This window comes from Perognathus longimembris, chromosome 2 (genome assembly GCF_023159225.1).
Source record: "Perognathus longimembris pacificus isolate PPM17 chromosome 2, ASM2315922v1, whole genome shotgun sequence".
Classification (NCBI taxonomy): domain Eukaryota; kingdom Metazoa; phylum Chordata; class Mammalia; order Rodentia; family Heteromyidae; genus Perognathus; species Perognathus longimembris.
The window spans coordinates 38,363,352-38,389,748 of record NC_063162.1 but is presented as its reverse complement, the minus strand read 5'-3'; the positions used below and the strand labels follow the sequence as shown (position 1 = coordinate 38,389,748).

General features: G+C 38.6%; 1 protein-coding gene across 6 annotated transcripts in view; it reads left to right on the top strand.

The window, feature by feature from the left end:
* Ank3 (ankyrin 3) overlaps positions 1-26,397 on the top strand; it is a 526,258-nt gene that overhangs the window by 337,069 nt on the left and 162,792 nt on the right. For all 6 annotated transcript variants that reach the window (XM_048338833.1, XM_048338830.1, XM_048338829.1 and 3 more), the window contains 6 exons: positions 2,927-3,028; positions 3,436-3,534; positions 3,684-3,782; positions 8,078-8,176; positions 13,525-13,710; positions 15,630-15,728. In XM_048338833.1, coding sequence (XP_048194790.1) covers positions 2,927-3,028; positions 3,436-3,534; positions 3,684-3,782; positions 8,078-8,176; positions 13,525-13,710; positions 15,630-15,728 — 684 coding nt within the window. The remainder of the gene's footprint in view (positions 1-2,926; positions 3,029-3,435; positions 3,535-3,683; positions 3,783-8,077; positions 8,177-13,524; positions 13,711-15,629; positions 15,729-26,397) is intronic.

Here is a 26,397-nt window from a genome sequence, read left to right as displayed (position 1 = left end):
CTTCACACACAGTTGTTTTCTCTGGCAGCTGAAATATCCAGGCAGACTGATGTCATTTGTTCCCAGAGCAGAGCAGTGTCAGAGCCCTTCTGGGCAAATTTGCCGATAAGTCACCGAGCAGGCACAGAGATGATGATATTTTATGGTACAATGAGCCACCCTTGCATAGCTAATTTAATTCTAGCTGAACTTGTAAACATCAGGCTATGTTACCAAATAGTAGACCTCCTTAAAAACTACAATTTTAACTTGAAATGATAGGTCTTTTGTGTGATTTGAGTCTTTATCTTTTGCAATTTTCTTTATTTTTCTGAACTTATTAAACCTTTGACATATTTAGCTCAAATCCCAATTTTATTTTGAATTATTTTGTCAATACTGAGAATAGAAGTTGGTTGCTAGGCAACTTGAAGCATGTCCCCGGCCCTTTTACTTTTATCTTGTGTTTCAGATTGGGTCTTTGCACCAAACCAGTCACTGACATCCTGCCTTTACTTCCCCAGTAGCTAGAACCCTACACATGAACCACCAAGTCTGACTTTTTTTTCTTTACTGTAAGGTCTCACTAACTTTTGTCCAGGATGTTCTTTACTGATGATCCTTCTGCTGCTTCTAATTCCCAAGCAGTTGACATTATACACATGTACTACCACAACTGGCCCCTGTTTTGGTAATATCTATTCCCATATTCTTGACTATGACTTAATTGTAGCTGGTACGTGTGTGTGTGTGTGTCTGTGTGTGTGTTAGCAGATTCTCAATATTAATAACTGCTATTTCAGCTACTGGTGGTTGATGCTGTTAAAAAGCTTCTTACATTGTTCCAGACAAGAATTTGATTACTAGTTATTTCCATCCAATATACTTATTTTTGAGTCAATCATTTATAAAACATACCGTAGCAACTGCTACCTGTCAAGGTTATGTCTAGTTTCAAGAGAAACAAAAAGATGAGTTTCATACCTAGGGTCACTGCCCAGCACAAGTTCAAGACACATGGTGGCCCAGGAAAGCCAAAGATTTTAAGCCTCCTTAAACTACTGGTCTGGTAGTTTGTTTATTTTAAAGTAGTTTCCATCTGGAGAGAGACATCCCTTCAGGGGGCATTTTGCAATCTGGAGACATTTTTAGTATCCCAGCTAGGGAATATGACTGGCACCTGATTGGTAGAGGTCATGGAAGCTGGTGTGTATTGCATAATGAATAGTACAGCCCACAACAAAAAACTATTCTGATCCAAATGCCACTAGTGCCCAAATTAAGAAACCTTGAAATAGAGGAAGCAGTATTCAAAGAAGCTTTCTGCTCAAAGGGGAAGAGTTGAGGAGACACTGGAGGCAGTGACTTTTTTTTTCTGAAGTCCTGAGCAAGTCAGCTATTATTGACTCTCTCCTATTCCCCCCCCCCCACACACACACACACTAGAACCGAAGACCCTTCATAGGGGTGAAATTTATTTCATCTCAACTACATTTCCAGGGATGAATCAGTGTTCTTAAAAGACCGGTCTTGGTAGCTTTCATAATCTGCCTCTGCTTGTTCTTGTTCTGTGGGCTTACAATTTAGAGTGGAAGAAAGATACGATGCTTCTGTGTGATGAAAACCAAAAGAGTTCAGAACTGAGTGCCATCCTTTCAACTCTGAAGGCTGAGATCTGAGGATTGAGGTTAGAAGCTAGCTGGGGCAGCAAAGTCCCAGTAAGACTCTTATCTCCAGTAAACTACTCAGAAAAGCCAGAAGTGGCTCTGTGGCTAAGTGGTAGAGCACTAGCCTTGACACAAAAATGTTCAGGGACAGCTCCCAGGCCCTGAGTCAAGCCCCAGGACCAGCTTAAAGAAAAAAAGAAAGAAAGAAAAAGAAAAGAAAACTGAGAGTTTACTGAAATAAATGTATTGGAAGCAGTGAGCAATTAAAACTCTACTGGGGGTTTGGGCAGGCTTCAAAGATGAGCTGGCATTTGAACGGGGGCCTTAAAGAAAACAGTGACTACATGGCTGAAAAAGACACTTGCTTCTTGGAAGCCATTCCTGAGTGAGTGAATTTATCACTGGTGACAAGATTTGTTTGGCTATTCTTTCAGGAAAACCTGCTTTTGTATTACTCTGGATTGAGCAAGCCTCCTTTACAAATTTTGCAGGCCCAGCCTCAGTGTCTTTCTTCTCACTTATCTTCTATTTAAAATTTTAGTAGTCAGTAGCTTTAACTGTGCAATTCTAAATGATAGAGATTAACAGTGATTCAGAGTTGCAAGCTTTCAACGAATGAATTAGCCATCCTGTTGTCTTCAAATTTTATACACTGGTTTCAGTAGTCTTCTCCAGCATGTGGCTTTAACTAACTTGATAATATACAAAAAGTACATATTACATTTCAAATCACTTTGCTATATGCTTTTAAAGTTTAATCCATGTTTGGATGAAGAACTATGTCCTGATATAAAATCCAACAGAAAGTCATCATCTGCAAAATTCCTTTTAAATAGTATAACAAAATGTGTTAATAGCTTTGTCAAGCTACCAATTGAAAAAATAAAATATTTTCTCTTATAGGTACAGAAAAATAGAATCAATGCTTAGTTTCTAATACAAGAGACTAGTAGGATCATCATTATGTAATTATCAAGATGTTTTAGGATTTTTTTCTTTATTCAGTGAATATTGCACATTTTTAGGGTACCTACATATTATTGGAGATTTTCTCTCCAATTCAAAATGAGTTACGATATCACAAAAGTGGTAAACTTGTGCATATGAAAGTAACTTAAAGAATTTTCTTGGTGATGTCAAGAATTTTCATAAGTGTTTTTACATTAGATGTAAAGTAATCCTACTATTTTGATTCCAGCTTTGACTACTGAGTTTGCTCTAAAAAGCATATCCATTTCATTTTTTCACCAGAATATTTTGTTTTTCCTTTTCCTTTTTAGTCTGATGCCAATGCAAGTTACTTAAGAGCAGCGCGAGCAGGACACCTTGAGAAAGCCCTTGACTACATAAAAAATGGAGTAGACATTAATATTTGCAATCAGGTCAGTTTGGGTTATTGTTGTGTTTATTTATTGTTTCCTTAAAATTATAAAAATCAGAATTTCAACTACTTTAAGCTTTTATTAAATATGAGCAAGATTGTCTCCTTTTGTCAACAGTTTTGCTATGAACTTATACCAGGCTGGCGCTGTTAAATTATTCTCTGCTTTGCTGGAGGAATATTCAGAAATACAAGCAGACATGCTTTTTCACAACTTCTAAAATTTTGGAAATAATTCCAATGGAACCTCCCATCTAGTGTTCAAATACACTTATTGCTAATTCAAATGCATATAGAGCACAATGCAAATAATCACCAGTGGGATGTTACCTCTCCCAGTTCCTGGAAGACTGCTTCGTGCTCTATTTTCAACCTGATGAGTAAAGTTTTCCCTTTGCTTTTCATCAGAATGGGTTGAACGCGCTCCATCTTGCTTCCAAAGAAGGTCACGTGGAAGTGGTTTCTGAGCTGCTACAGAGAGAAGCCAATGTGGATGCTGCCACAAAGGTCAGTGTCACAAATTCAATGTCAAATCCTCTGGGGACTCAGCCCTCAGAACATACTTGTGAATCTCCTTCTCTTTGGGGACCTTTAAACATGGAGGAGTTGGAAGGGTGAGTACATTGATCTGTGTGTTTCCCTTTTCATTTTTATAGAAAGGCAACACCGCGTTACACATCGCATCATTGGCTGGGCAAGCAGAGGTGGTCAAGGTCTTGGTTACAAATGGAGCTAATGTCAATGCGCAGTCCCAGGTAAATCTGCAGCTATTTACATGTGTGTTCTCATTTATAGAGTGTGTGTGTGTGTGTGTGTGTGTGTGTGTGCGCGTGTATGTGTATATGTGTGTGTGTGTGACATGTAAATTTTTTTCCCCTGGGTCATGAACTCACAGCCTGGGTACTGTCCCTGAGATTATTTTTTTTAGTTGCTCTACTACTTGAGCCACAGTTCTATTTCCAGCTTTTTTACTGGTTAATTAGAGGTAAGAACCTTATGGACTTTCTTGGCCAGACTAACTTTGAACTGCAATCCTCAGATCTCAACCTCCAGGATTACAGGCATGAGGCATCAGTGCCCCACTCAACGTAGACTTGTTTTTTCCTAACAGTGATCACCTTTAAAACTCTGTGACTGATGGTCATACACCAATATTGAGAGGATGTAAAAAAAGGAAAATCTACCTTACAATGTTAGCCTATATCCAGTCTCCATGCTTATTAACTTAGGAAGGAAATACAGGTGCCTATAAATAAGAAAATGCTCTTAGATTTTCAGAACACAACAGTGCCCTTATCTGCCTGAAAAATGGGGATTTAAAAAAAAACTTATTAATTCCTCTTTATTATCTGAAGTATCCTTCCTGTTCTCTGAATTTTTTTTTTTTTTTTTTTTTTTGCCAGTCCTGGGGCTTAAACTCAAGGCCCGAGCACCGTCCCTGGCTTCTTTTTGCTCAAGGCTAGCACTCTACCACTTGAGCCACAGTGCCACTTCTGGCTTTTCCTTTATATGTGGTGCTGAGGAATCGAACCCATGGCTTCATGTATATGAGGCAAGCACTCTACCACTAGGCCATATTCCCAGCCCCTGAAACTTTTTCAAACAAACAAAACATGCACACACACAGGAAAAATCTCAAACCCCTTAATCTTTAAAATGCTTAGATTATTTGTGCTGAATATGGGTCCTCCTATAATTGTCACAGTCTTGCATGACCATCTAAAAAGGAACTAATACATTATCATTTTTGACTGTGAGTCTGAAAGAATTAGTTTCATTTTGTTTTAAGACTATGGTTGTCATTATTCAAGTATTTCTTACTTAATTCACAACAGACTTTCTCAGAGGATCATTGTTGTAGAGGAACAGCACAATCATAATTGAGCATCTACTGTGGATTTGGCCACATTTCAACCTTGTCTCTGGGATGGGAATGTGGCCTAGTGGTAGAGTGCTTGCCTAGCATCCATGAATCCCTGGGTTCAATTCCTCAGTACCACATAAACAGAAAAGGACAGAAGTGGTACTGTGACTCAAAGTGGTAGAGCACTAGTCTTGAGCAAAAAAGCAGTTCAGGGACAGTACCTAGGTGCTACATTCAAGTCTCAGGACTGGCAACAAACAAACAAACAAACAAACTTGTCTCTAAGTCAGGCACTGTGGTGCATCAGTGTAATCCCAATAATCTGTAGATTGAGGCAAGAAGATCACAAATTTGAGGCCAGTCTGAGCTTTATGGTATGACCCTGTCTCAAAATAAACAAAAAGAGCAGCAAAAAGTAACAAGAGAAAATACTTATCTACATGTAAACATTTCTTCCAGCAGTTAAATGCTGATACCATAATTTGTTAGTGCTTCCAACCATGGAGTGGAATATTGAACAAATTGATTTTCAAAGACACGGGATTTGGGTACTGGGAGAATAGCTAAGCTCAGATTATGTGCTATCCTAGCATGGTTAGACCAGACACAAGTAAAGAATTAAGGTGATCTCCTGAGAAATACTTAATATGACACCAACTTGAAAATCAAGAGATTAAATGAGGAAAAAATAATAAGGGAGATTTGGGGTCCTCAAGTACTACTTCCTTGCAAAGACAGTTTTTTATGCTAGGAAAATAAAAAGGCAAGTGAAGGATGTGAAGATGTCACAGAATTCTGTTGGAAAAATTACTTTCTCCACAAAAATCATACTTCTTTTAGTATTTGTTTATTCTGAAAACTCACACCTGATTGCAGTTATAACCTACATTTTGTTAAATTGTATAAACTTGGTATTTCAAGTTCTACTTTATCTTTCAAGATTCTCATGCTTTCTTACATTTTTTACTCTGACCTCCTCCTCTTCCTTCTCCTTCTCCTTCCCCCACTCCTCCTCCTCTTCCTCTTTTTCCTCTTCTTCCTTTCTTCTCCTCTGTCCCATCTTTTTTTTTTTTATGGTATTCAGGTTTGAGCTCAGTGTCTCTCACACTTGCTAAACTGGTATTGTACCACTGAGCCCTGGTTTTTGTCTCCAGCCCTGGTTTTTGTTTGTCATTTTTATGATAGGGTCTCACTTTCCCACCCTCCCGTGCACCTAGATTTCAATCTGCTTATGTTAGATTTCCAATAGTTTTTAAGATGACAAGCAGAGCATACATTTCCTCTTCATCTGGACACTGGGCCTCATGACTTCTCACTGCTTCACTCAGTGGCTAGAACAAGTAATAAGGTGTCCATACCCAATCCAGAATGGATTTTCCATGACAATTCCTTGTAGCAACTCTGCAGTAGGAACATTTACAAAGAATATCAATCAGTGGGTGCCAGGGACTTATACCTGTAATCCTAGCTACTCAAGCAGTTGAGATCTGAAGATCCTCAATCCAACAGGCTCCTAACTCCAACGAACCAGCTAAAATCTGAAAGTGGAGGTGTGACCCCCAAATTGTAGAATGCTTGCCTGGAAGGGAAAAGCTGAGCAAGAGCTAGAGGATCTGAGTTCAAGCCCCAGCACCGGCACAAGAAAAGAAAAGAAAAAATAACATGCAATAATGCCATTCTAAATGACATCCCAATAATAAATTTCCAAGCCTTGAGAAAGAAATTAGGTTGGTTAATTAAATTGTAATTGTAAGGGCTTCTATTATGAAGTCTAGACTAGTTTGTATTATATAAACTATATAGTGATTACTGACATTTGCTATTGAAAATTTCAAACTACTAAGTCAAAGGACATTCTTCCCTCTCTTCTCCTTTCTTCTGTAATATAAAGAACCAACTATTTATCAAGAGACGAATTTTGTTCCTAATAGTATATTAGTGAAGAAAACATTATAAATACATTTTTATATAAAATCTCTTTATGACGAGCTTTGTGTTTTTTCTCTTTTGATCTTTCTATATATTTCTTATTGAAAAAAAAGTTCAAGCCTACCAAAGCCAGGATTCAGATCCAAGTGGAGCCTCTCTGAGCTAACACCTCCTATTACCCCTCTAATCTAACTGGCTTTCTCAAAATTGAGTATCTTATATGAACCAATGAAAAAATGTACTGCCCCTGCACCTTACTTTATGATGTACAAAGGCCAGCCATAAGAAAACATAAGAAAAGTAGGAAATGTTTCAAATAATGACATTTATGACCTTAAATGAAATCACAGGGGGATTTTTTTAAACTTTTGTTTTGTTTTGACAGAGATTATGCAGCATGGCTCCGAGCTATCTACAAAATTATGTCTGCAGATTTACATGCTTATAATAGTACTTTGTAAGCATTCAGAGCAGAAGGCACTGAAGATATTAGATAAAGTCAGACTTCAAATAGCACACTCACTGCTTCAGAAGCTGCTTGGCCCTGTGAGAATTGCATCTATTGTTGCTACAGAAATAAAAATGTAAATTGGGTACACATGGGCTCCTTTCTCACCAGTATGGTTTTGGAAATTTCCAAAAGTTAGGAGATTAATATAAAAAGAAGCAGTGTACTTTTTTCCTTTAAGCAAGGAAGAATCTTTCTGAAATCTGACCAAAGTGCCATTTCATAGAAAAGAATTACGGCAGTACTTGTAGGGATGGAAATATGGAATGGCTTGTTGAGCTTCTCAAGAATAACACTCCACTTGAGCCCCAGTAGCTCTCATCTGTAATCCTAGCTACTCTGGAGGCTGAGACCTGAGGATTGCAGTTCAAAGCCAGCCCAGGCAAGAAAGTCTGTGATACTATTATCTTCAGTTAACAAGCAAAATGCCAAAAGTAGAGGTGCAGCTCAAGTGGTAGAACACCAGCCTTGAGTATAAAAGCTAAAGGTTAGTGTCTAAACCCTACATTACACCCTAGTACTAGTGCAGGGGGGAGAAAAAGAATAGTTTTCCAGAAATCGGAGGTCTGTGAGACCAGCTTCTGCTGCAGCGTCAGGTCCTTGCTCTGGGCTTCTTCCTGCATCATGTAGTCTTTGGTTCTCAGTGCAGCCAGCAGTTATTCACTGGCTAGAATGTGTGTCTGCAGTATGATGGAAACATAAACTGGCCTTAATAAACTGCCACCCAACATTTCTTTCTTGTTTTGCAGAATGGGTTCACACCATTGTATATGGCAGCCCAGGAAAACCACCTGGAAGTGGTCAAGTTTCTCCTCGACAATGGTGCCAGCCAGAGTCTGGCTACAGAGGTAAGGTGCTTGAGTGTCTTCTACTGTGACATTTTCATGTTAATAAAGCTTTTGTTTACTGGAAATTTCATAAATATTCAACTTGGATTTAACAATTTATCCCACTAGGTTTTCAGTTGTGGTTATATATTAACATGTGGGTTCATGAGTTTTATGAAATACATTACAAGCTCTATTTTTAATCTTTAATTTTATCCCATTAAAGATACCCTTTCTGATCTTAAATGCCTGGTTCTACCCTATAATTGAGCTGTAATTTTAGTTTCTAATATTTGCTTGAGATGACTATTTCTGCCCTTTAATAATTTTGCCTCAAAAGCAACCATTGTTTCGAAATATTTTTTCAATAGAACATTAATTGTAAATCTGGTTTGCTTGAAATTGAAGTTAGTTTAATTATGATGATTGGATTTACATATTGTAAAGTTAACTAATTAGATTTAAGTCATACTAGATACAAATTATATACTTTAAATACCAAATAAAATGGTATTAGAGAAAAGGGCTCAGAGAACTTGACTAGAAATATTACTTAAAATAGAAAATAAAGTCATTGCTACTATCATTGGTAATTTTTTAACTAAATAGGATGAAGACAGTGCTTATATATTATGTGCATTGCCAGAAATCTAGTTCTAATAGTAAAGGACCAACATTTTGGTATTCATTTTTGATACAACAGCAAAATCCATTAACTGCAGGGTTATCTTATTATAAAGCCATTGCTCTTACTCAGATGCAGATGCCATGTCCATATGGCACAGGAAAGATGACCATAGAATTGTATATGGCATCCTCCACAATTTGAGATTCTGCCTTCCCAGGCAAATCCTTGAAGATACAGTTCATAAATTAAAAAATACTTGCACGCCCTCAATCACATTCAAAGAAATGTGAACTCATTAATCATATAAAGAAGAAGGCCCTTGCTGGGGATATGGCCTAGTGGCAAGAGTGCTTGCCTCGTATACATGAAGCCCTGGGTCAATTCCTCAGCACCACATATACAGAAAATGGCCAGAAGTGGAGCTGTGGCTCAAGTGGCAGAGTGCTAGCCTTGAACAAAAAGAAGCCAGGGACAGTGCTCAGGCCCTGAGTCCAAGGCCCAGGACTGGCAAAAAAAAAAAAAAAAAGAAGGCCCAGTCTTTGTCCATTAGATGAGGGAAAAAATGATGGGGAGAAGAAACCAAATTTCTCCTACTGTGTTGGTGAAATTGCTAATCAGTTACATTTTGCTGGATATTTGGTGGTAACTATCAAAAATATTTACATGCCCGCCAACTACTAAGATTTTATATTACAACACACACTAGATGAGACTTATATGCAATTAGCAATCATGTTTAAAAACTGATCAGAGACTAAGTATGAATCAAAGGGAGGAACCTGTTTAATAATTGTTGATATGCTTCTACAATAGAATACTGTATAGCATTATTGAAAGACTAGCTGAGTGCAGGGATACATAATTGTAATCCCAACTACTTGGGAACCACAGACAAGATGATCGCAAGCTCATAGGCGGCCCAGACGAATGTTACTTAGACCTTGTCAAAAACAAAAGACTGAGGTTTTGCTAACGTGATAGAGCACTTACCTAGTTAGTATGCTTGAGAGTCTGAATTCAATCCCCAGGGCCTGGGGGAATGAATGAGGCAATATTCTCTGTACTGATGAAAGAAAAATATTTGTAGCATATAGTGGTTATTGGCTTTAAGAATTAGGAGGGAAGCCTACTTTTTCACTGTATATCCTTCAGAACTATTGGGAATTTTTTTCATATGAGTATTGTTTTTATAATCCTCTCAAAACTAGTTAAATAACTACTGGTTAATATCTGAAGAAAGAACAATTGGAGTTATGTTGCACAGTAAGGTAACTATAGATAGGGAAAATGTAGCTAGAAGAAAGGACTTTGTTTCGCCATACAAAATATTGGAGGATACAGATGTGTTTAACCTAACTTGAACATTGTATATTATATCCTCTTTATCAAAACATCACATGGGAAAAACTAGAACCGACATTCCTTAAATTTTTCCTTTGAACATTATTATACTCATTCCAAAAGAGAGACAGAACAAAAAAAGAAAATTATGGGCCAATTCTTTAATGAACAGGGACACCAATTCTCAATAAAATACATGTAAAGTGAATTTAACAGCACAGTAAAAAAAAAAAAGAAAAGATCATATGCCATGACATGGTTATTTTTATTCCAGAATTCGAGAATGTTATATATATATATATATATATATATATATGTGAATCAAGAAATATAATACAAGCTGGGCACTGGTGGGTCATGCCTATAATCGTAGCTGCTCAGGAGGCTGAGATCGGAGGAAGGCAGTTCAAAGCCAGCCCCAGTAAGAAAGTCTGTGAGACTCTTATCTCCAATTAAACACCAGAAAACAAGAAATGATGCTATGGGTCGAGTGGTAGAGCACTAGCCTTGAGCTGAAGAGCTCAGGGACAGTGCCCAGGCCCAGAGTTCAAGCCCCATGACTGAAAAAAAAAAAAAAGAAATATAACACAACACATACACAAGCATATCAAGTAATCATACACAAGAAATCAAGAACAAAAATTATATAATCATATTAATTTATATAGAAAAAAATCTGACAAATGTCAACATCTCTTTATGATAAAAGCTCTGGAAAGTAAGAATGGAAGTAATATTTCTCAACATAAAAGGCTATATTTGACAAGCATATACTACAATATACTACAACATTATACTACAATACAAGCAGGGAAAAACTGTAATCATTTCTTCTAAAATCAGGAATAAGACAAGGGTATCTGCTCACCTCCATCTTATTCAATATAGGACTTGAGTTCCTAGCCAGAACGATAAGGCAGGAAGAAGAGAACTGAATTGGGAAGGAAGAAATCAAATCATCCCAACTCACAGATAATATAATTCTATATTTAGAAGATCCTAAGCAGTCCACATAAAATCTCCTGGATCTGATAAACACTTCTGTCAACATAAGAGGATATAAGATCAACATACAAAAAGTGGGTACTGGTGGCTCTACCTGTTATCCTAGCTACTAGGAGGCTGAGATCTGAGGATCATGATTCAAAGCCAGCTGGGACAGCAAAGTCCATGAGACTCTTATCTCCAATTAACCACTAAAAAGCCAGAAATGGAAATATTGTTCAAATGGTAGAGCACTAGCTTTGAGCACAAAAATTCAGGGGCAGCACTCAGGCCCTGAATTCAAGCCCCAGGAATGGCATGCACGTGTGTGCACATGTACGCGTGCCTACACACACACACACACACAAACACACACAATCAGTCACTTTTCTAAATATGTACCAACAATGAGCAGAAAAAGAATTCAGAAAAACAATTCCATTCACAATAACCTCAAAAAATATATACCTAGATATAATCCAAATGGTAGTGAAACCCCTCTATAGTAAAAATGATAAACTTTGAAGAAAGACATTAAAGAAGACACCAAAAGATGGAAACACTTCCCATGTTCTTGGACTGGCAGAATTGATATCATAAAAATGACCAAATACAATCTACAAATGTCCATCAAAATTCCAATGTCATTCTTGGTAGAAATAAAAAAAATCAATACCAAAATTTATATGGAATCATAAATCTAAATAGTAAATAAAAGCAATTCTGAGGGAAAAGAGCAATGCTGGAAGTATCACAACACCAGACTTCAAATTATATGATAGAGCTACGGTGACAAAAAACAGCATGGTACAGACACAAAATCAGACATGAAGACCAATGGTACAGGATAGAAGCACCAGAAATAAAATCACATGACACAGAAGCCAAAAGCCTACACTGGAGAAAAGACAGACTCTTCAGCAAATGGTACTGGGAAAACAGATTCTATTACAGAAATATAAAACCTCAACTGGATCAAATATCCTAATGTAAGACCTGAAACCTTAAAACTACTATAGGAAAACCTAACATACACCCTTAAAAATATAGGCATTACTATTTCCTGAATAATTATTTCCAATAGTCTAGCAAATTAGAACAAGAATGGGTGAATGCATCAAATTAAGTTTCTGTACATGAAAGAAACGACCAAGAGAACTAAAAGACAACACAAAGAATGGGAGGAAAAAGTCTTTGTCAGCTGTTCAAGAGATAAGGGACTAATTTCCCCAATATACAAGGATTTTGAAAAAATAACAAAAGAAGCACTCAATAATAAATGGGCAAATGAATTGAATGGACAGTTCTCAGAAGAAGAAACACAAATGACAAATTAATACATGAAGAAATGCTGAACATCTTTAGCCTAAAGGAAATGCAAATCAAAACAACAGTAAAATTCCTTCTCACCCCAGTCAGAATGGTGATCATTAAGAAAACAATAATAGGGGTGGGGATTTAGCTCAGTGGAAGAGTAGCTGCCTGGTGAGCACTAGGCCTTGAGTTCTGTCCTCAGCTGTGGGGAAAAAAAAAAAACTATAAAGAAAACAATAACAGATGCTGGTAGGGATTGGGGGCGGGGGCAGGGGAGAATGCTCAAACACTGTTGGGAATACACACTAGTACAACCACTGTGGAAATCAATATAACAGTTCCTCCAAAAATGAACAATAGACCTTCCTTTAGTCCGCGTTATACCACTCTGGGCATATATCCAAAGACATTATAAGTCCACATTCACGAAAGATGCCTATAAGCCAGTGTTGCATCTTTGTTCGCAACAGCTTTACTGTAGAATCAGCCAAGATGCCTAACAACCACTAAATGGACTTAAAAAGGAAAACAACTGTTGACTAAATGATCTGTCAAATTTCTTTTCTTTTCCTCTTCTTTATCTTTCAAAAAATTATTTTTTGTGTGTGGTACTGGGGCTTGAACCCAGGTATGCATGTATTCTACCACTGAGCTACATACATAGCTCTCTATTTTCTTCAGTAAGTATGCCAACAATTCATATCTTGTATCTATGTATCGAGAGTTTGTTGTGACTATAGTTTTTAAAACTGTTTTTGTAGTGCTTTGTAATATGTATAACTAAAATTATCACATCTTTTCATGTAGTACTTCCATTTAAAAATAATTTTAAAATATAATTACATTTTAAAATCATTAATTCTTTTTTTAAATGATACCTAGTTAGTATAAACTATTACTTGTTGCCATAAAAAAACATAAACTTAGCGCTAATTTCTTATTGTGATCGATGACAGCCTTTTCATATATATGTCCATTGGAGTATGATGTTAGTTTTAGTTACCTTAAGGAAATAGTGATAGTTGGTTACTCTGTTACCTTGTTAATGGAAATGTAAGAAAATATGGACCAGGACCCACCTGACCCATCCATTTGCTTACAGGATGGCTTCACCCCATTGGCAGTGGCGTTGCAACAAGGTCACGATCAAGTTGTTTCACTCTTGCTTGAAAACGACACAAAAGGAAAAGTACGTCTTCCAGCTCTTCACATTGCTGCCCGGAAAGATGACACAAAAGCTGCTGCTCTGCTGCTACAGAATGACAACAACGCAGATGTGGAGTCAAAGGTAAGAACTGAGGGGCATCCATTGATCATGCAGCTCTCCACAGGGAGACACACACCTGGCAAGAATGCCTGGTCTCCCTCTTGGCATGCTCAGCCCAAAATGTTTGCTTCATTGAAAGGAATGAAAAAGCATAAGTAAGATAGCCAATGGAAGGTACTCCTTCCCTTAACAGCAAAAGGAAGAGGATGCTGTGGTCATGGTTCTACACATGCTGAAAGGGAGGCTATTTTGAAAAACAGTTCCTGTACAACAGATAGCTTCCTTCTTTTTAATGCTAGAAATCTATTTCAGAGTTCAACTCAAACATCCAGGTGAAAAATTACCAACTACTAAAGATAGTGTGCCTAAATAAACCTCTCGTTAGCATCTGAGATGACAGGCAATACACCACGTGCAGATCAGATGGAGAAAGCAAGCCAGCAGCAAAGAGCCACAGCCCCCTACCCCTACCCCACCCCCAAAAAATAAATAAAATCCCCATTGTCTTTGATGTGTCTTACTTGGAAGTCTTTGTGAAGGAAATGTGGCAATTGGACTAGGTCACTGTGTAGCCCTTTGTTCAGTCTAGCTTTCTTTTTGTGCCTGTTGTGCTCCCATCATAGCTTCCATCTTCATCACTTAGCTGTCATGAGCTTTCTGCAGGCCATGTCACCAACAGTGAACTAACCGTTCATTTTTTCCTCCTCTTTGCTTCCCAATGTGTTAACCTAGATGGTGGTGAATAGAACAACCGAGGTATTATATATCTATATATATACACGTATCTGTATAATCTTTATCTGCATCATCACTTCTCATTACTTAGTGCTGCTGCCTCATTTCCTTCCCCTCTTCTTTGCATTGCCTCCTGTAGGCTAGATACCTGCTTTCTACCCCACCCTCCTCAGGAGCATGTGCCAGAGCAGACAGTAGTTTGATTACCAGGGCTTTCTGCAGCTGAACCTGGTGTTTGAAAGACTTAGGACTTCTTGAAACCTAAGAGTACTCCCATAGACATGTGTGAGGTGGAGTTCGATGCTTTAGATGCTTATCAGCTGTACCTAAAGCTGCAGACAACCCTGTCATTCTACTCCTCCAGGACCAAGTGTTTAGGGTTCTGCATGACACTTAACCTCTGTGGTGTCAGCAAAAGGAGAGTTGTTCAGAATAGTGCCAACATGACCCACCGCCCACAAGATTCAGAGAGACAGCTAGCATGGCTAAGAAGCTTGCTAACCAATTAGAAATGCATCTCTTTCCTCTAAGGTTTCAATTTGGGGGGAATTAAGTGAATTGCTGCATGTTTAGCATTTTTTAAGGAAGTAAAATGACCCTGGTGTAAAAATACCCAGAAACAAATGTATTATTGGATAGTTATTTGCTAATAAAGAGATCAACTTGTGGATTCTTTATGGAATATAATTGCCCATTCTATAAATCAAATTTGCTGTAATACCTCTCCCCTTAAATCCCCAAATTGCTTTGGTCATTAAAATTGAGACTTAACCATTCATTGGTTGATTAATTTGAATCTTTACTAAATATATAAAACTAAGTGAATTTGACTCAAGAAAAGCATCCATGGCCAGTTTCTATGATCCTATCATTTATAATAAAACAATGGTCACAATCAAGCTTCCTATGACATTTTTCTCATCATCCCTATTTTAATTTTTCAAAACATTGGTTTCTATATAGTTGTGCTACTAGATTACTAGAATTGATCAGTCTCTACCCTTGTATTTTCCCTGGCTGGTCCTCTGCCTAAGAGTATGGGGTTTATTCAAAACCCTATAAGCAATTGACATCTAGTAGAGAATGGAATGCAGACCTCAGCAGATTTTGCTTCCTCATTTTTACTTGGGAGGGGTTGTGCTATTAACCTGTCAGAAGAGGAAGCAACAGGAATCACTTCAATGTTGGCTATGTTTTCTTCACAGAGTGGCTTCACTCCGCTCCATATAGCTGCTCACTACGGGAATATCAATGTGGCCACGTTGCTGTTAAACCGAGCGGCTGCTGTGGACTTTACTGCACGGGTAAGAACGCAGCAATGTGTGATGCCTGAAGAGCATTTTCCTTTCACAACATACAGAGGAGGTTGGGACTGGTGAACATTAGCTCTCCTTCCAATCAATGAAACTGTGGTGTGTTTTTTTCCCTACTTGTCGTAGTGTATTTCCTGCTTTTACATAGTTCTGTCTATACTCTGGCAAAAGAAAAGTAAGCCAAGATCAGGGGTGCTACATGGAGCTGGTGGCAGAGAACAAGTGCATATATTGAAGATGCCATTCAAGTAATCATGGCTGGAAATTATCCAAGTTCAAATTTGGGAGAGTATTAAATATTATTCACATGGTATTTAGAGCACACTAGAGATTCGGGATTTTCCTCACAAGTGGAGAATGTGCTGGAAAAAATGATGGGAGGCTCATAATTCCTATCATTTAAGTGACATAACCATATAACCTTAGTAAGCTCACATTCATCAAGAATGAGAATGCCATGAGTACTACTGAACAACCACGTGAACATCCAAACATGGTAATACTACCCTGAACATGAAAAACAGCCCTAGTTGAGTAAACTAGATCTTTAGAAATACCTTTTCTTGTCAGTCACGGGCCTTGAATTGAGGGCCTGGGCACTGTCCCTGAGATATTTTTCTCAAGGCTAGAGACACAGTTCCATTTCCAGTCTTCTGGTAATTAATTGGATATAAGAGTCTCATGGGCATTCTTTCCTAGGCTGACACACATTTCAAAGCCACCAGCATCTGGCTTACATCTGGCTTATCTTGCTGGATACCAATGGCTCATGAGTACTCAAGAGGGTTACATCTGAAGATCATGGCTCAAAACCATCCCTGATGGAAAAATCTGTTAGACTTTTACTTCCAATTAACCAGCAAAAAGCTAGAACTGGAAGCATGGCTCAAGTGATAGAATACCAGTAGTGAGCAAAAAGGTGAGTAACAAGAACTTGAGGCCCTGTCTTTTAAGACCCAGTACTGGCACACACTCACTAAAAAGCCTTTGTCACAAGTAGAAGTTAGGTTGGAATCAAGATGGAGTGGTACCTAAATGTCTAGACTTTAAAATCAGACTCTAGAGTTTCAATCTCAGCTTTAACTACATACGTGTGTGTGTGTGTGTGTGTGTGTGTGTGTGTGTGTGTGTAAGTTTCCTCATGCATAAGATTAGCTAATAGGAATTACATTTTAGCCATAAGAAAGTTGTATCACTTCACTCCCATTGAGTCTCTGAGAATTAAAAGAGATGATAGATGTAAAGCTCTTAACCCAAGTGCCGGATACATTATCAGTAGCAGGGAACTATTATTCTGAACATAACATCTGAAGGATTGTTTTTGCTGAAGTTTTATTTGTTAGAAGGATGAGATGAGATGAGGCATAATTCCAGTACTGGCATCACCAAAGGATGGATGAGGGGGACCATTGGTTTTCCAATTTCCACACAAAAATTGTGAGTCCTTGAAATCCACTGATGGATGGAAAGCATTCCAGGGTGTCTCACATAAAGGAGAGTCTCAAAACCTCTAATAGGGTTAAAGTAAGGAGAAATAGACAGGAGAAAGAAATGTTTCCAGTTTCTCATATAGGAAATGGGAGTTAAAGAATCAAAATGGCAGCTTTTATCTGGTGCCTTTATTCTTTCTGAGCTGGAAGAATAAATGTGGTCATGCTGAACAACTTTTATTGTTAGTGGCGTGGAGGGCCAGTGTGGGTGCCACTTATTATTCTAAAAGATGTTGATGTCTCCGAGCCTGTCCAAAACTTAGAAATGATAGGTGAACTCTGGGGCTTCTTTTCCTCAGCCAGAAATTCACAGAGAGTTGCCAGATTTTTGCCATTTTAAAAAAGAGGGCACATTCAGATAGCTCGTTTTAGTTCTTTTAACTTATCATTTAAATAGAGAGAAGCTAAGTGCTTTTTCAGGTTCAACTTCTGATTTCATGTCTCTCTGTCTCCTCATCTATCTCTGCTGCATCACCAGTAGCAGTGGTAGCTACAGAAAAAGTAATACCACTCAAAGCAGTGAGATGACTAAGTATCTCACTCATTCTACTGTGAAAGCAAATGCCACCTACCCCTGTATTGCAGTAGAGGAAACTGAAGATGAAAGATAAGCAGTAGCTACCTACTTAGGATCTCAAAGCTAGCAGGTTCGAAGAGGCGGCACTTCTGCCCCAAAGCCCTCAACTACACCAGTATCCCATCTCCTTCAGCAACTAAAAGGAGTTCTTTTTACTTTCCCTCTTGTGATTCTTTAGTTCTATAAAATTAATAAGATCTCTGATTGTTCTAATATACACAGCCTATTTCCTGCCCTATCATCATCAGCTTGCTGAATGTCTTTATCGATCTAAAGTGGTTTGAGTGTCAGTCAGTTCTTTTCATCCTGCAGCTCTGTTCTTACTGCATTAACTACATCCTTGACATGACAGATCCAAGGCCTATTTTGACTCTTTCAAGGACAAAGCTTAGCACTACTTGAAGCCATGTAGTGGCAGGGCATGTCATTGTTAAAACTGAAGTTCATTTCAAGACGCATTTTTCTGTTTTCATTTCTTTAAGTCACAGTATAATAATTAAAAAAGAAAACTTTTTAAACCACATCTTCTAAATTGGGACATTTGGAGAATTTATGTCAAGGTGGTACTTGAAGTTTATCTTTTGTGCCATTATTCAGAAATTTTCTGATGCTGCTGAAAAATAAGATTGCTGGACTCCACATCAGGATCACAAATCACAGTATTTTCACACTCCTTCAAACCATTCCAGAGTCAGTATTTATGTGAAAACAATGATCATGGTAATTACAAAAGGTGTTCCTTTACTGATGAAAGATCAATGCAAACCTCAGACATGCCTTTTGATAACCTTGCCTTGAAACATTAGGAGTGGTATGAAATAATCATGCTTGCTTTTGCTTAAATAGATTATAATCCCAACTTTTCACTGCCTTAGAAAAGCATTTTCCTCAGTCATTCCTAATTAATAGGTCTCCAAGCATTGTGAACTGAAGACTGAGATGGAATTTGATTATACTATGGGATGCCTGTGTTGCTGCTTATCCCTGTCAACCCCAGCTGAACTCTGCTATGGGTGATGGGTGACTTGCTTTAGGATCTCTGAGAACTCTTCATAAAGAGCTTTTCCATTTTAGATTCCAAATGCCTAGTAACTTTATTACTAATAATCTAACATCTATACTTTAACAACCCAGAGACCTCTTCATTGCCAACTTCCATGGGAGGGTTTTCCTAGGTTACTCTGCACTCTCAAATGTAGCAGGTAAAAATAAGAGGCCCTGAAACACAGAACAGATCAAACTCTTCCTCTCCAGAATGAAAAAAATAGAAGTTTTTAGATTCCCCAGGCTCAAATTTCTGGGATGCCCCATGTCAGGTCTAGCCAGTCTCCTCTTTATGCCAAGTTAAAGATACATAGTGATAGACAGAGAAAGAAGATTTGTTACATAACAAGCATGCCATGACAGAGCCCTTTGAGAGAGAAAGAGAGAGAGAGAGAGAGAGAGAAACAATAATAGTCTCAGTAACAAGTATGGCTTAGTTGACCATTATTATCTCATTCTTTGTTCTCTGAGCTTCCAGAGAGTTGTTAGAATTTGTTTTTCCTGTCATCCCTTGAGGGGAGCAGAAAGGTCACTCTTGCTTGTTGGGTGGTCTATTCTGAGCTTTTTACTGTTCTCTTCCTTTGGGGCAGTTTCCATCATCTCTTCTTATGGACACCTTATCAGTGATAGAGCCTGAACTTCCTGGAACTCATGGTGACTGCAAAGTGACAGCAAGAAAGAATGGCTAGGATCAAAAGACACAGATGCAAAGTGGAGACAGGGCTGTCTACCTGCTATCTTGCTTTTAGTTAATTTATGGGCCCATGAGTCAGTGTTTAAAAAATAAGAGTTAAGCTCCTATTATAAAACTAATGAAGATTACAAAGCCTCATTTACTATGAACTGGTTGCAGGTTCTAACCATAAATCATATGCCATAAATCAAAGGTATGAATAGATGTGTGGGAGATAGTTGAAGGTAAGTCATGAAACATCCACAACAATCTTAATCTGTGGGGGGCTTGGATTTCATTTTTTGAGTATGACAGATACTAGAAGAGAATAGACAATTGAGATCTTTGAAGAAAGATACAGCATGACAGCTGTTTGAGGACATAGCCCAGCGGGTGGCTACCTGCTAACAAAGAAGTTGGAGAATGGAGAACAGGAACCAAGTCATTTCTGTAGACCAGGCCTGCATAGAGTAGATGTTTCTTCTGAAAATGAATAAGAGACAGAAACAAATGCATTGTGACTAAGGAGAGGACAATGGAACTGGATTGCTTTCTGTGCTTCTTTGTAAGGCTTGCTAATTTATGCAGCAATAAAGCAGATCCCAGGCAGGGGTGAATTTATACCTAGAAGGAGCAATTCTAGCCATGATTTGCAACATGTTTGCTGTGTTTCATTAAGACTTTTTTCTTAGATTTTTAGTACTATGTCAGTTTTGAGTTTCACTTTGAGATTTTGCTTTATGCATCAATGGTAACCCATATGACATCTCCAGTATTTCCTTGGGATTATCCTTAGAGAGAGATGACCTGTTCAGCCTCCAGGGTCCCCTACAGGGAGGTAATATGGCTGTTAAATGCTGCAGTGCAGTACAATGCAACATCAGCAGTTTTCAGTCTTTGAGTTGTACCTGCTCAGATGGCCTCAGCATCCTTTATATTAATGCACAACCCACGCTCTTTTAGCAAATCTTCCCAGCTTTCTTGAGGAAAAGAATGTAACTGAGACACAGCAGAGATAATTCTGCTTAGCATTCCAATAAAGAATATTTATCCACTGGGATAACTAAAAGCCAAATTGTATCATGTGAATATCTGTGAAATTCCTTTTATTGATGGAAGAAGATAGATTAGTACTTAGCAGGCTAAGAGTTTTCTGGGCTTTTTTTTAAAATCAAATATAATAGGCCACCTAACTTAATCTCCATTCTTATTACTGACCTTTCTCTTGTAAATTATTATTCAGCTTCCTATTTTGAAACAAAAATTGAACAGCATCCTTCTATTAGTCTTGCTACTTTGTACTCTGTGGTTTGACCTCTGAAAGGATTGGGGATTTATGTCACTAAAAGGATTTCAGGTGGTTCACATCTCAGAAAGATGAAACTGAAAAGATGAGCCAGGGACTACAACTGCGAAGTAAACATAGGCCTTAAAAGCAATGATGTGTGTAAATGAAAGCATGGATTGTAGTTTAGTGTGTGGTACCAAGGATCAAACTCAAGGCCTCATGAATGCTAAGTAAGCCCTCTATCAATGACCAACAATCCAAGCCTAGTTTTCAGTTTTTAACAAGAGAAAATCATACAATTATCTATAGGAACCATTTTATGTGAAATAACTCAAATATTTTTATCATATGAATCCTATTAAGAACAGTGAGTTATAATGTTAATAACATCTTTAGTTTGCCATGCTTTAAAAGGCTCAACTTGGGGCTGGGGATATAGCCTAGTGGCAAGAGTGCCTGCCTCGGATACACGAGGCCCTAGGTTCGATTCCCCAGCACCACATATACAGAAAACGGCCAGAAGCGGCGCTGTGGCTCAAGTGGCAGAGTGCTAGCCTTGAGCGGGAAGAAGCCAGGGACAGTGCTCAGGCCCTGAGTCCAAGGCCCAGGACTGGCAAAAAAAAAAAGGCTCAACTTACTACTCTATACTTTCTCTCTATCATCATCAGTAAGGATTATCTTACCCAAGAAAACTGAAAGTTATGGGAAGGTACTTGACTTTATGCTGTTCTAATTGTGTAGGATAGAACTTGGCATGTGTGTTTTACAGATTAGTTCACACTATTCTATTTGATGGCCTTTGTCAAATACCAGATATTTAAACTGGTTTTTGGCAGGTACTAGGACACATGGGGAACTCAATTAAATCATACAGAATATTCATTTAAGAAAAGACAAAGCAGGGGGCTGGGGATATAGCCTAGTGGCAAGAGTGCCTGCCTCGGATACACAAGGCCCTAGGTTCGATTCCCCAGCACCACATATACAGAAAACGGCCAGAAGTGGCGCTGTGGCTCAAGTGGCAGAGTGCTAGCCTTGAGCAGGAAGAAGCCAGGGACAGTGCTCAGGCCCTGAGTCCAAGGCCCACGACTGGCAAAAAAAAAAAAAAAAAAAAAAAAGAAAAGACAAAGCAGTTAAGGGGATAGTGTCTAGGACAGGAAGAACTTCAGGAAGAAAAAGAGTCACTGGGGTTGGAAGGTTCATATTTCTTCCCCTTTTCCTAAATCCATACCTTGCTTCCTGCAGGACTACTGTAGAATTGTTGTTCTGAGAACATTCTTAAATGACCCGAATAAATCCTATTTTGAAATAGTGAAATAAAATTCTATTAAGGTAGGAGTTAACCAAGCGTGGCCTTAGTCATTTGCCCTTTAAAAGAGAATTATTCATTAGCCATAGAAATTTCATATTCTCTAAGTTAGTGCAAACAGCAGCATGGGGTTGCTGTGCCCTGGACTGACCCTCTATAGAACATTCTAGCACATTTTCCACACTCATTCTTCTCAGATGATGCATGACCACCTTCTGGAGCACTGCAGTTTCTCCCACGGCAATGTTTTTAAAAAGTGCTGCTTTTCCTCTTGTGTCTGAAGGCTATAGAGGAAGAGCTAAAGAGAACCTAAAGGAGAAGAGATCAGCATTTTATAGAATTGAGAGATTGTAACAAGAGACAATCATTTGCTGACTCTCCCAAGTGACATGGCAAAACAAGTTTGGGTAGGAGACTGTCAGGGAAAGAGCACATCTTTAGAATGAGTAGGGCAATGTATACTACCAAAAAAAGAAAAAGAGGAAGAAGGAAGGAAGAAAAGAGAGTCAGGAGGGAAGGAGAGAAAGAGGAGGGAGGGAGAGAGGGAGGGAAAATTATTTATGATAGGGAAGAAAAGGAGAGGAAGACCAAAGTATAAGTGAGTTTAAAATGAAAGGAGATAGTGAGTGACAGTGAGCCATGCCCTACTGTGCTAAGGGCCCTGGCCCTGATCTTGCAGGTGAAAGAAGTCACTGCATGTTTCTAAATGAAGAAGTGGAGTGATGGCAGTCCTGTTTAACAAGTAAGAAGTGGATAGATGAGATGAAGGGGAAGTGAGAGTCATTTGTAAACTGTGATAGATTCCAGTTTCACTGGGCAGGAAGACACAGGTTGAAACCTGTTAATTTTGCTTCTCTCTAGAGCCCTGAGCCCCTGGTTTTCAACAGGGGTTATGGGTTTGCTAGAGGTATTTCTGGTTATGACAGTGGCTGGTATGTGATAGGAACTCCAGAACAGCTTGGCCATCCTCAGTACATGGAATAGTCCCATTCAAATAAATATGTTCCAACCCCAATGCAAATGGTACTCTGATGGATTAAGAGTCTCTTCACAGCCAAAAGATGGAGAACTGTGGGGAGGAGGAGGGAGAAGACAGGAGGCAGGGTCTTCAGGAAGAGAGGAAGGGCCCAGAAGTTCCAGCTCAGTCTAAGATTCTCCTCAAGTGAACTCAAGCATCCTCTAGTGTGGCACTGCTTAGTGACTTTTAAATGATATGAAAAAGCAGCCACAAAATTCATGCTAATTTAAGTATGGCAAGTTTCCTGTGCATTGGTTCATTTATTTTTCCCTGATCCTGTGAAGTATGGCCCATTTTACACCAAGAAGCAGGAAATAAAAGGTTTTGTGCAAAGCCACGCAGCTCTGAAGTAGCTTGGGTTAAGGAACAGTAAAAGAAGACATGGAATAAATTATGCTCAGAGAACATGAGTACTTAAGCTCTGTACTTAACTAGGGTTATCCCAAGCAAGCCACAACTGACAACAACGCCCCTTATACCTGCTGCTGGCTTTTCACCCTCAGCTACAGCCAGGGTTGCAAGACAAATTAAATAGAATTTTGAATCCTTAATAGACATGCTTTCAAAGGAACTCTTGATGTTTAGGAAACTGCTGACCTTACATCAGAGACACAATATACAGTTTTTGCTTTAAAAAAATATGAGACAGAAGCTGGGGGGAAGAGGGGAACTAACCCAGTGGTAAAGCACTTATGTATAACTGAGTTCCTCAGTGTAATCGTAGCATCCCCACCCCCACCAAAAAAATAAGGAATAAAAGAAACAAATAAAAAATACTCCGAAGGAGTGCGGACCTCTGTGCTTAAAATTAAAAACTGGCTGGGAATATGGCCTAGTGGCTAGAGTGCTTGCCTCTCATATATGAAGCCCTAGGTTCGATTCCTCAGCACCACATATATAGTAAACGGCCAGAAGTGGCGCTGTGGCTCAAGTGGCAGAGTGCTAGCCTTGAGCAAAAAGAAGCCAGGGACAATGCTCAGGCCCTGAGTTTAAGCTCCAGGACTGGCAAAAAAAAAAAAAAAAAAACAGTTTTTCTAATAGTTTTTAAGTCAGGGCCTTAGCTAGTTTTTCTCTTCGGTTCTGACTTGTGAAGACTTACAGTGTTTCTAGCAAGTTCCTCAAGAAATCCTAGATCAAGCAAGAGTAACCCAGGCTATGAAAGTCTTTCTCTGTAAATTACCCAAAGTTGAGTTATACCAGTCTTTAAAAAAAATATCATTTGCTTGTAACAATCTTTTTTGTTGTTATAGCCTCTTAATAGAAACTTGAGTTTACATTTTATTTTACAGCTTATAAAATACCATTCTGTATAGTAACCACAAGAGTAGATACTTTTACCGATGAGCCCACTGAGGTCCCAAAGGAGTTATTTTTTTTTCCAGATCTTACTGAGTGTAGAGTGGCAGAACAGGAAGGACTTGAACCCAGGCCCACCTTCCATCCTTAGAACAAGAGTTGGGCACACAGATAAGGCTGTTTGTACCACAGGTGTTGTTCTTCCCCAAACTTCTTTGTTTAGGAGTTCCTAAACTGAAATGCCTTCAACAGCATTGTTTGTATTTCTGTTTGTGCTTGAAACTTCAGCAAGCATCTGATCTGATGACCATGTGAGAGCCTAAGAAACTAAGTTTTAAGGGGATAGAGATCTCAAAAGTCTGCAAGAGATGGTTTACTTCCTGAAGGGAAAAAACAGTATCCCCCTCACCTTGACTCAAACAGTACAGGTTTATCAGAAGTGGTGTCAAAGTGTGGAAAACTTAGGATACTGATGCCTTGGAATGTCTATACTTTTAAGAATTTTAGGGAGTGCAGTGATAGAAAAGGGGTGGAATTTTTTCATTGAAACTTATACTATTTACTAAAAAAATACTATAGAAAGTATGATTAGATCCATTTTAAGTAACTAACATTTGAAAAAAGTTTCCTTGATGTATAGAAAGCAGCTGATTTTAATTGAGTCTTAGAAAAATTTGCTGGACATTGATGGCTCACACCTGTAATCCTAACTACTCAGGAGGCTGAGATCTGAGAATCACAGTTTGAGTTCAAAGCCAGCATGAGCAGGAAAGTCTGTGCGACTCTTATTTCCAATAAACTACTCAGAAAAGGCTGAAAATGGCTTTGTGGATCAAGTGGTAGAATGCTAGCCTTGAGGGCAGAGAGGCTCAGGGACAGAGGCTAAGCTCTAGTTCAAGCTGCAGGACCAGCAAAAGAAAAGGGAAGGGAAAAGAAAGGAGAAAGAAAAGGAAGGAGGGAGGGAGGGTGGGAGGGAGGGAGAAAGAGAGAGACAGACAGAGAGACAGAGAGAGACAGAAAGAGAAAGAGAGAGGTAGGGAAGGAGGGAGGGTGGGAGAGAGAGAGATCTTACAGTTCAGTTACACTGTTTCCCTATCTGTTATTTGCTGGGAAAAATTTTCTTCACTGGATAACAGGTACTTTTGGACGAGCATTTATAAGTGACAACTTTAATAAGAATATTAAAGCTAAGAGTTCTCGTTAAGATGACAGCATTGAAATCACCATTCTTAGACACAGAATATTTTGAGAACATTGATTGTTGTATTTCCTTTGGGAATTGTATGTCAACAGTATATTCTGTATAGAATCTGTGCTTCTTAGATTCAGAGATTGAACTAATGTTTGGCCAAGTCAGGAAGATACCACCTGGGGATCTTTTCCCTCTTTTATGAGAAAACCTTGTGACATGAACCAACTACTGTTCTGGCATTTTTTAGCCATGTGTTATGGTTTGTAGCTCATGATGTTCCCCAGAGCCTCATGCATTAAAGTCTTGGTTGCTGATTAGTAGATGGGCTTTCCAGACACAAAAGGGCTCTGACTTCAGTAATGGATTAATCCATTGTTGAATTCATGCTTGAATGGACTATGAGAAGGCGGGGCTAGATTGGAGGAAGATCACTGGGGAATATGTTTTTGTCTCTGGACCATTTCTTTACTTTCTGCTTCCTGGCCACCATAAGGTCAGCAGCTTTGCTTCATTACCTGTTCTATGCCATGATATTTGTCTGACTTTGGGACCCAAAGCAAGAAATTCAGCCAACTGAAACATGAACTGAAACCATGAACCAAAATAATTCTTTCCTCTTAATAAGTTGTTTATGTAAGATATTTTATCATGGCAAAGGCAAGCAAAATAACATACCATATGACCTGCTAACCCTTTCCAACATCATTGTGCTTATCTGTGAATCTGAGTTAAGACATAGGTTATTTTTTATTATTATTAAATTTTATTGACAA